Genomic DNA, 11,320 nt, shown 5'->3' on the forward strand with positions numbered 1-11,320 from the left:
ATTGTACCCTGAACAGGCTGCTGTGTTTGTAAAAATCATCCAGGGAAAAAGCTATATGCAGTTTTAGATTTCCCATTACAGTGGTACCTCGAGTTAAGTACTTAATTCGTTCCGGAGGTCCGTACTTAACCTGAAACTGTTCTTAACCTGAAGCACCCCTTTAGCTAATAGGGCCTCCTACTGCTGCCGTGCTGCCGGAGCACAATTTTTGTTTTCATCCTGAAGAAAGGTCTTAACCTGAAGCACTATTTCTGGGTTAGCGGAGGCTGTAACCTGAAGCGTCTGTAACCCAAGGTACCACTGTATATTGAATGGAGAACACACAGATTCATTTTAAACAGAGTGGCTTGGAACTCAATCCACAGATCAATGTGGAGAGAGTTCAGGGTAACTCAGAAACAGTTTGGGGGGGGAAACAACAACCACACGGTGAAATGGCAAATATTGTGGCCTGTGTACATCCCATATGTAGCTCATAGAATCATAGAATTGTAGAGTTGGAAGGGACCCAGAGGATCATCTAGTCCAACCCCCTGCCATGCAGGAATATTCAGCTGTTCCATACAGGGGTTGAACCTTAAACCTTGGCATTATCAGCACCACACTCTAACCAACTGTGTGAGAAAAGCTGTCTGACCATCTTTCTCCATGTCGTTCAAAGAGGGTGTGTGAAACTGGTTGTGATCTGAAATCCTTATTTCTCCAAGCAAATTATTTTTATCTTTTTTTAAAAAATACACCTGCTAATTAGAAACTATTGCAAATATATATTTTTTTTCTAATCAGGCTCAGTCCAAAACAGCTTGCTGTCTGAGGCAGATCAGCAAATGGTGCTGGTATTGCACCCAAAGTAAGACGGATACTGCCAATATGTTTGTTAAGGAATGCAGTTAATAGGTTAGTTCTCTATGAACTAGCAGAGATCATTCATTCCCCACAATGCACCTACAGGCATCTTGTGATACTGTTATCTGTATTAATGAACAGATTTGGGAAGTAACTTTGTGCATAAAAGGGCTCAGGTGTGGCTTGTGGTAGGAGACAGCCTTCAACAATTCCTGCAATATGTCGGAACAGTGGATCTGAAAGAAGACTTTTTGAAGAGATTGTCTGAGGAAGAAGTTGAGAAATTGCCAAACTTCAGAACTCAGAGAAGTTGCAGGACTGTGGAAGCAACTGAACCTAAGGACTGTTGGAAACCGCCCCCCTCGGGAATGGCTGACTCCTGTTCCCAGGCACTGGGGCCTGTTGCCGGCGATCTTCCCTGGCTGGTCTTCGGTCAGACCAGGGAGATCTTTAATAAGCGACACCTCCCTCTTGAGAGATGCACACTCCCTTCCCCCCTTGCATGCCAGCAGGAGAAAGAAAACAGTCTGAAAAGTAGTCTATTTCATTCTACTTTATTCCTGAACTGTACACTGTACAAGAGCTTGCACAAAGCATGTCTGCTCTCTCAGAAACCTCCGTACATCTCACTGACTCCCCCTTTGCAACAACAACAGGAAGGTCTCAAGTTACACTGAGAACACATCCCTGAGAAGAGCGTTGAACATCCGGTCTCACGCCCAGTCAGATCATAAGAATCACATGATGTAAACAATGAGCTGCTAGTTCACAGCTGCTGAGCACTCATATTACAACAAGGACTTGGCTGTGGACTTTTAATACAGCAAGGACTTTGCAGCAAAGAACCCTCTCTGGGATCAGAGAGCAAAGACTACTTGTAACATCTGTAAATAGTGGGTATATGTATAGCGATGTGTGTTGGTGTTGGCCTCGTAAAAGCAGCCCTGCCAAATGGCTGTTTTCTGTGGTGAGATGCAGGAGATGATCAAGCATAGAACTTGAGTGAATGTGCCCTCACAGAGTTAATAAAAAGTAGTCTCATTCTTGCCTTTCCAGGCTAAAGCAGATATTCCCTTCTGTAGTACTGTCCACCAATTCTACACCAAAATTTTATCTGCTGAGTGGTTACTCCACATGGGGTCATCTCCACTAACTCACATCAGTCTGAGGACAATTACATTCAGCCAGTGATGCATGTGTCTTGCTTGTGGGAATCAGGCCTGCATGGTGCCCGAGCCACCACATCCCTTCTACCCACCCATCCGTGTCACTCTTGTAACGGACACACTCACTCTGGCAGTGCACCCTGCACTGTAGTGTGTTTAGCCCAATCCTTTGGATCTAGAGATCCAGCCAATTCTTTTATTGATTACTCGTCATTAAAAAAAATTGGGAAATGATATATAATGAACTCGAAAAAATGTTTAAAATAATGTTTGTTAAAAAAAACCAGAAGCGTTTTTGTTAGGTATTTTAGGACAAGAGTTGCCGAACGAAAAATGGACACTATTTATGTATGCTACAACAGCAGCTAGAATTTTAATAGCCCAAAATTGGAAGACTGGAGAAGTACCATCAAAAGAACAATGGCAAGAAAATTGATGAACTATGCAGAGTTAGCGAAGTTAACGGACAAACTGTGTGAAAAGGACAATACAGTAGTGATTTTGAAAAAGAATGGGAACCTTTTACAGCATATTTGCAGAAACAACAAAAAAATGAACTCGTTGGCAGGATTTAAATATACATTTACAAATTTATTTACAGAGAACAAGAAGTATAACAATGTGATAACATAGTATTATATATAAACAGCAGAATGTATCATTTGATGTAACAAACCAGAAATGGAAGCTGAGGGATGTCAATAGGGAGGGGGGAAATCAGAAAATGAATGTTTAGTAAGGATATTGGATATTTGTTATGAGGAAAGAAAATCAATTAAAAAAAAATTAAGAAAAAAATAAAAATTCTTTTATTGATTACTCTACACAGGTGATCAATAGCTGTTTTCCACCCTACAAAAGGTTATGAGTCCAGATGGTAATAGAACACAGAATATGGGATATCTGAAAAATGTTCAAACTTGTGGAAGTGATTTTTAAAGCAGAGGTGGGTGGGAATATGTTTCCTTCCTAGAAGACAAAAAGCTGTTGCAGCCTTGGATAATATTAGCTTTTTTGCTGCTGCTGCTGCTGCTGCTGCTGCTGCTGCAAAATACTGTTGACTCAGTATTATGAACACCATTTCAGATAAAACCACAGCGGACTTTGCCACCAAACTCTGCCAATTTGTCCTTACCCACAACAACTTCAAATTCGGTGATGACCTGTTCCTTCAGATCAGCGGCACAGCAATGGGCACCCGCATGGCCCCACAGTATGCCAACATCTTCATGGCAGATTTAGAACAACGTTTCCTAAACTCCTACCCACTCAAACCTCTCTTGTACCTGCGATACATTGACGATATTTTTATCATCTGGACACATGGTCAACAGACCCTGAACACCTTCCACCAGAAATTCAATGATTTTCACCCCACAATCAACCTAACTATGAATCAATCTATGCAAGAAATACATTTTTTGGACACTACTATAAAAATACAGGATGGGCACATAGACACCACCTTATACCGTAAACCAACTGACCGACAAACATATCTACATGCCTCTAGCTACCATCCCAAACATACCAAACAGTCCATTGTATATAGCCAGGCACTATGTTACAGCCGCATCTGTTCCAATTCTACAGACAGAGACTCTCACTTAAGAGATCTACAGCAAACCTTTTTAGAACTAAAATACCCAGCAGATGAAGTTAGACAACAGATCAACAGAGCCAGACTGATACCCAGAGAGAACTTGCTGCAAGACAGACCCAAAAAAGAAAATAACAGAACACCTCTAGTCATCACATACAGCTCCCAAGTTAAAACAGTACAACGCATCATCAGAGATCTACAACCTCTCCTGGACAATGACAGTTCTCTTTCTCAAGCTCTGGGAGGAAGACCTTTCATTGCCTACAGACAGCCACCCAGTCTTAAACAACTCCTAACCCACAATAATACTACAACCAGACCTAACACGGACACTGGCACCAGAGCCTGCAATAAACCCAGATGCCAACTTTGCTGCCACATACACCCGGACAACACCATTACTGGCCCCAACAACATCACACATACCATCTCGGGACTATTTAATTGCTCATCGTCTAACATTGTGTATGCCATCAAATGCCAACAGTGTCCTTCAGCTCTCTATATTGGACAAACAGGCCAGACCTTACGCCAAAGAATAAACGGACATAAATCGGACATCAGGAATCACAAGACAGAGAAACCAGTAGGAGAACACTTCAATCTCCCAGGACATTCTATACAAGATCTCAAAGTAGCTGTTTTACTACAAAGGAATTTCAGAAATAGACTGGAAAGAGAAGCTGCTGAATTACAACTTATCACCAAACTTAAAACCATGGAGAAACCTGGCCTGAACAAAGACCTTGGATTCTTATCTCATTATACATGACAAAGCCATTTTTCACCTTTTCACCCCTTGCTTCTCCCTGTAAGACCTATTGCAGTCGTCAAGAGTCGTCAACAGGCTCATCACAGCTATCTGCCAACCACCCATTCCCACCACCCTTCTGAGTAATACCCCTCCCCACCTTCTCACTATATAGAAGGGTCTGGAAACTTCTGTTTCAGTGTATCTGAAGAAGTGTGCATGCACACGAAAGCTCATACCAAGAACTGACTTAGTTGGTCTTTAAGGTGCTACTGGAAGGAATTTTTTTTGTTTTGACTATGGCAGACCAACACGGCTACCTATCTGTAACTGGAACTGTTGACTCATGTCAAAGGAGCTAACTCAAACACCCAATAAAATATGTGAGCCCCCAAAATTAATGGGCATTGCCATTCAAAATATGTGTGCATGTTGTACCATGTGACTGATTATGTGGGGTGGGGCTTACGTGCCTTGCCCCCACAATACTTTATTCAAGTTGGAACCCCAGACTCATGTGGAGTGAAGGAAATAAATATGGGTAAAATTAACTGGAGTATCTCCTTCTTACTTCTGCCAATACAGAGAACAGTAAGAGAGAGAAGGATGTGATCCACAGAGAAAATGGCAAATCACATTGGTTGGCCAGAAATGACCTTTTATCGGTTGGTACTCCATGGAATGTTTCTATATGTAAACAGTAAAATACACATATATACCACAAATGCCTGTGAGTGTTTCCTTCTGAGTTTGATTAGACTCCTGGGAGTGGTGGAAATAAATATTCATTGCAGCTTCTCCTTTACATTTCTGCCAGTACAGAGAACAGTATCACCTCTGAAACAGCTGTTGAGAGAGAAGGATGTGATACATTGAAAGGGCAAATCACATTGGCTGCCCAGGAAAAAATGCCACAGATCTTAATCAGGTATGAAAATGAAGCAGATAAAACTACCCAAGATCTGCCCCTGAACAGCATGGTAAGTCAATTGCATGGGATACTTTTCAATTATTGGTGACCTACATAATAGAAATAAATTTTTATCACAAGTTATTTATGGATTATCTAGCCCAGAGTCTGCAATGATTAGGTGTGCAGAAGAGTCACCATATCACCAAGAATGATACAATTTCATTCAATAAAGAGGATATTCTTGCCTGCACATAGAAGAGAACAGACCAGAGTAAGTCCCTCTTTGGTAATGGATGTTGGAAACATGGAATGGACAAAGACGGTTAAAGTTGACAGACGGGGTTACTTGGGTTATGTTGGAAACAGATGTCTGCTTTGTATTCTTTCTATTCAGGTTTGGGAAGGCATGATTCTAGGCTTCCTGTTAGCAGAATGAGCAGATGCACACACTGGAAGAAGAAAATGGGGCACCTCTCCCATGAAGTCCCACTTTGCTTGTGCATCTCAGAAACCTGATTTGGACAAAGATTGATGATCATTGGGGTTACTTGGATCATTTGGAGAACTGATGCCTGCTTTTCATTCTTGCCTCTGGGAGTGAAAGGACCAGTGGTGGATTCATATCAGGTTTGGGGGTAAGAATTTCAGACCTCCACTTAGATTAAGCAAAAGCAAGACATTCATTATGTGTTACAGGTGACACATAATATTCAATCTACACTTACAGAAACTGACTTTTACTGTGCTAGCCCCTACAGTTCTTTATTACATTAAGTTTCTATGTCCAGAGATCACTGGGCAGTTAGGAATTCCCTGCCTAATGACATAATTCTGGACAAGAGCCCTCAGTGGACTATTTTAAATGGCTTTTAAAACCATTTTATTTCGATGAAATATGCCCAGACTTGCTGTTTTAATGTTATATTTTGTTGATTAAAAAATGTTATTTTTGGATGATGTTATCAGTGTTCCTTGAAAAAAGCATTTCACTATATTTCATATTGACTGCTTTACTATTTTGCAATTTAATGCCATTTAATTTAATTTTCTTTAAAACTAAAAAAAAACCCGAACAATTGTTTATTAAACAATCAACTGTTTATTGCTTACTTAAGTCAATCCACACGATCATATTGGGGAACATGCATCAAAGCATTCTCCGCCTCCTTTCTAAAATGGCTTTGTCTTCTCCTTGCAGGTACCACACACTCACACAATGTTCAACCAGTCTTCAGAATTGGTGGAATTCATTCTGCATGGATTCTCTGATACTCAAGGATCGGAGACGTTTCAGTTCATTATATTTTTGATCATATATCTGATCGCTGTCACTGAAAACCTCATCATCATCACAGTCATCACTTACAGCGCTCAGCTTCACAAACCCATGTACTTCTTTCTAGCCAATCTGGCATTCCAAGACTTTGGCTCCATATCTGTCACTGTCCCCAAATCCATGGGAAATTTCCTGATCAACAGCAAGACAATTTCTTACAATGGATGCATCTGTCAGGTTTTCTTCTTTGTCCTTTTCTCTGGATCTCATTTTTACCTCCTTGGAATTATGGCATATGACCGCTACATTGCCATCTGCTGTCCGCTGCACTATGAGACTGTCATGAATAGAAAGGCATGTATCCAAATGGCAATAGGTGCATGGATCACTGGGCTTCTGTATTCTGCATCATACGCTGTTAGTACATTCACAATAGAGTTCTGTTCCAATGAAATCAACCAGTTCTTCTGTGAAATCCCACAGTTATTTAAAATTGCTTGCCCTGATTCACATCTCATTGCATTTTGGGTTATTTGTGTTGGTATATCTCTAGCCATTACTTACGTTGCTCTGATAGTTTATTCTTATGTTCAGATCTTTAGGGCAGTTCTAAGAATTCCTTCTGCCCAGGGAAAGGAAAAAGCCTTCTCAACTTGCTTGCCACATCTTATTGTAATATCATTATATTTTCTCGTTGGTTCATCAATATATTTAAAGCCAACTTCTAAGTCTCTATCATCAATAGATCTTGTACTTTCAGTGTTTTATTGCATGTTGCCACCAGTCATGAATCCCCTAATCTATAGCATTAGGAATAGGGAACTGAAATTAGCATTATGGAAGTTTATTTCCAGCGTTTTTGCTCATTTTTTTGCACAATCATCAATGCTTTTAAGGAAATAATAATGCAATTTTTCTCTTTTTAATTACCGCTATGGTTGTTTTCCTGTTTTTAATTACCACTGTGAAATCTTATGTCCTTACAAGAAAATACTGTACAAACCTTTAGCAACTTACACCCTTGTTTATCTCTATTTTATTATCTTCCAGTGAATCTCTTAACTTTCTTGTATTCTGAAACATATGTTTAAAGTTTCTAAACTTCCAATTTTTCACTTTACACCAGTTTTCCCATATACATTTTTAAAGCATCCACCATCTGAAATCATTTTCTCCAAATAAATATAAATGTTTAGAAAACACAGAAAGCAATTAGGAACGATGTCATGTTCTTCCAGTTAATCTCTTTGTCCTAGCCACTTACAGAAAATGTGGTTGTTTTGAATCTTCAAAATATAATGTACGTTTCCGGCCACACCCATGATCAATGGTGGTTGTTCTTCATAGCCCTGCAGGGGCTGCAGGAAAGTTCAGGCAGGGGAAAGAGAGGATTTATGAGACATCAATTCTTGCAATGCTCCCCAGTGGTGTCTGGGGAGTTCACTGCTACCCATTGTGCCGCTCAAGCCCATGTCTGCCAACTTGAAAGGTTCCTTAATCTGGAATTTTGACGTTAATCAAGAGGCTCCTGGAACAGCATAAGGTAATGGGCTGCAATCAATCAGCTGCCGAAACGACTGGGTCTGGTTCTTTGAAGGCATTTGAATGTTTGCTCCCCCCCCCCCCCGAAGCTTGAGAATCCTCACACAGCTGCAAAAGGAAGCAGGAGGAAAAGTTGCTCTGTGCTTTCATATGGTTTTCAAATGGTCTCTTTTTCTTCCTTGTTTTCCCCTGCAAAATGAAAAAGACGTGTGTAGCCATGGTTGTGTGATTCTGTCTGTCACCATGGAAAGAGGCGGAGGGCTTTTGATTTATGCTCAACAAGGAATGTAACAAGATTTTATTATGCCCTCCCCCCTTGACCAAGGTTGTATGAACTTTATTTAAAATTATCTTTGGACTGGACCAGGAGTGTGAGGTAGCATTGCAGAGCAAGTTGAATGAACGGCTGCTGAAAGATCTGTCGAGAGGTTGAATTTGAGAAAGGAGTCTGTTTTGGGCTGTGCACTGAGGAAGAACTCCAGAGCCGAATTTTAATGATGGAGCCTGGACTTGTACTCTGTGAGTTATTTATACCCGCAGCCTGTACGCTAGCTGGTGAACAGTGAAAGGAATGGAGTGTGACCTTGTAACATCTAGATAAACACTGCAAGAACTGAATGAAGGAAGAGAGTAATTAACTCTCCCAGGACACCAGGTCTGAAACATCAATGTATATGATGTGAAACGGATTTTATATTTACATATTTTATATTTATAAGACCTAACAGAGGTGTTGTTTGTAAGGAGAAGAATATGATCAGCTGTGAGAATGGACTAACAACAAGTGAAGGAACAAGTGGACAACAAAGAAGAGATGATGTGGCAACAGGAGGAAATGATTGACATATGTTAGCAACACAAGCAGGAAACCTGATTTTTTAAAAAAGAAATTGTATTAAATTAAAGTAATTTGGTTTGATTTGCAATAATTTGGAAAACTAATAAAAATAATTAAAAAAACAAACTTCAAAATATAGTGTATACTTCCTGTAATAGAATTTTAAGATGTCTTGGCCTGTACAGTGGTACCTCTGGATGCGAACAGGATCCGTTCTGGAGCCCCGTTCACATCCTGAAGCAAACGCATCTGCACGTGCGTGGGTCACAATTTGCTGCTTCTATGCATGCGCGTGATGTCATTTTGACTGTCTGTGCATGCGCGAGCGGCAAAACCCAGAAGCAATGCGCCCCATTACTTCTGGCTCGCCGCAGCGCGCAACCTGAAAATACTCATCCCGAAGTTACTTTAACCTGAGGTATGACTGTATTGACCACTTAGCTGTGGTTTACTTAGATGTTCTACTGAGTCACAACAGGAAAAAGCTTGGTGAAATCTGTTGCCATGCATAAAATGTGTTTACAGATGGCAGATATGTGCTGCCACCTGGCAGTTTGAGTGTTGGGTCATCCTGCCACTACCACTACTGCATAGGGAGATAAACCTGTCTCTTTTTGCTTTTTTGTTTTTGCTCTTTTGTTTTTATTTGCCTCATCTTGTTGTTTGTTGCTTTCTGATGATAATTCACGAATTAAGAACAACACCAACAACCTCAGATATTTTACCACAGGAGACATTATGCAGAATATGCTGCTCTGTAACATTTAGCAGGGAATGGAGCAAGGGGTTATGTGTATGCAGCATGTTGGCATTATAATACAGGGAAAGTCCAACTAGTTGGAGCTCTACGCAAGCCCATGCTGCCTATCTTAGCTTGTGCCAGATCTTAGCTTGTGCCCAGGATTGTCAAACGGGGGCACAAGCTCAGATATGGGTTGGGCCGGTGGGCAGAGCTGACAGAGCAGGAAGGCTTCCCTCAGGTCTGCACTCGGGCCATTTAAACAGCCCGCACCTGGAGCCTTTACCAGTTTTTCCTTGTTGAGTTACCCAACCACTCTCCTTTGGTTCAAGCTGCTGTTTAATGACCTTGTTGTGGCTATGATGGCTGCCATATTTGGGGGCTGAGTGGGAATTTGTCCACCAGGCAAATTGTCTCCAGCCTGCTGGTTTTGCCTACCTCATAGCAATTATTGCAACTGGGGTTGGGTATTGGGACAAGAGGAAGTAGTAGTCTCTGCCTGGTCCTCCAAAAGCTGGAGTATCTCATTAAAGGGATCTGGGGGGAGTAGCCATGTCTTCACACCCAGCCAGGGACCAGGGCCATTGCCATTCCCCCAGACGGCGGTCCCTGCATGGGTCACCCTATTCCATTTATATCTTAGTAACACCTGTTCGGATTGACCTATGTGTCACTTCCGGCAGGCGGGCTGGACATATTTTCCATTGCCCCATGCCCAAGCCAATCCTCTTTCATCTGTATTCAACAAAGTTGTGGCCTGTTTCAATCCAAACCAGTCTCAATTGCCTTTTGATTCATGGAAGGTTGTGGGGCTGGGGAGCCTGTCACTGTTCAGAAAATTGCAGTCATGCGTTCCAAATTTCAAGCAGATGCAGGAATATAGGTTCTAGGCACCTATAAATCTGCTGGAGATGAAAGAACTAAAAAGGAATTGATTTCAGTGTAAACTCATGCTCTCTGATTACAGATGTCACCTGCCAGTGACAACATAACTCACCCCTCTGCACTTTTCCCACTCCAGTTTATGTTATCCTTTCCCTTTCACTCCACTCTGCTGTTATTATTTATCTTTGTTGTCTGCAGCTCTTGGGACACACAATTGAAAGTTGAGTTCTTTCTTGGCAAAACACTCAATTGCATTAGCTCCTAAGGTGTGAGAATCACATGTGCCACCCCTGCTAAATAGCTAGATGGGCATCTCCTTCTTCACACCTGTGCTCCGTCCCAGAAGTTGGAACAACAGCATGCCACGCCCACGTCTACTCCAGCACATTTAAACCCCCTCTTTTAGCGTGGTGCATGCAAAAGACTGGCAATTTCACTTGTATGAAAGGCGTTTGTGATCCAAAATATGACTGTATCTGAGAAATAAATTAAAAAATTAAAAAATTGTCCAGTAGCAGTAGTAGTAGGTTTGTTTGAGTATAAGCTTTCATATGCATGCACGGTTCTGAAGCTTATACCCAGAACAAACTTAGTTGGTTTCTAAGGTGCTACTGGACAATTTATTTATTTATTTATTTCGACTGAGTCAGACTAACCCGGCTACCTACCTGAATCTTGTATCTGAGAAGTCCACTCACCTTTTTCTGTAATGCAGTGTTGCGGCCAGGCATCGGGGGCCCTGCAGTGATCTGGTGGGGACT

At 41.4% G+C, this 11,320-nt stretch overlaps 1 protein-coding gene across 1 annotated transcript; it reads left to right on the forward strand.

The window, feature by feature from the left end:
* Nucleotides 1-6,495: 6,495 nt before the first annotated feature.
* LOC310830861 (olfactory receptor 14A16-like) lies at nt 6,496-7,458 on the forward strand (the record flags this gene model as incomplete). The annotated part of the gene is made up of 1 exon (XM_083710696.1): nt 6,496-7,458. The coding sequence occupies one exon, from the start codon at nt 6,496-6,498 to the stop codon at nt 7,456-7,458; it is 963 nt and encodes a 320-aa protein (XP_083566822.1).
* Between the last annotated feature and the right edge of the window lie 3,862 nt (nt 7,459-11,320).

This window comes from Podarcis gaigeae, assembly GCF_964106915.1.
Source record: "Podarcis gaigeae genome assembly, chromosome: 13".
In the NCBI taxonomy this organism is placed as follows: domain Eukaryota; kingdom Metazoa; phylum Chordata; class Lepidosauria; order Squamata; family Lacertidae; genus Podarcis; species Podarcis gaigeae.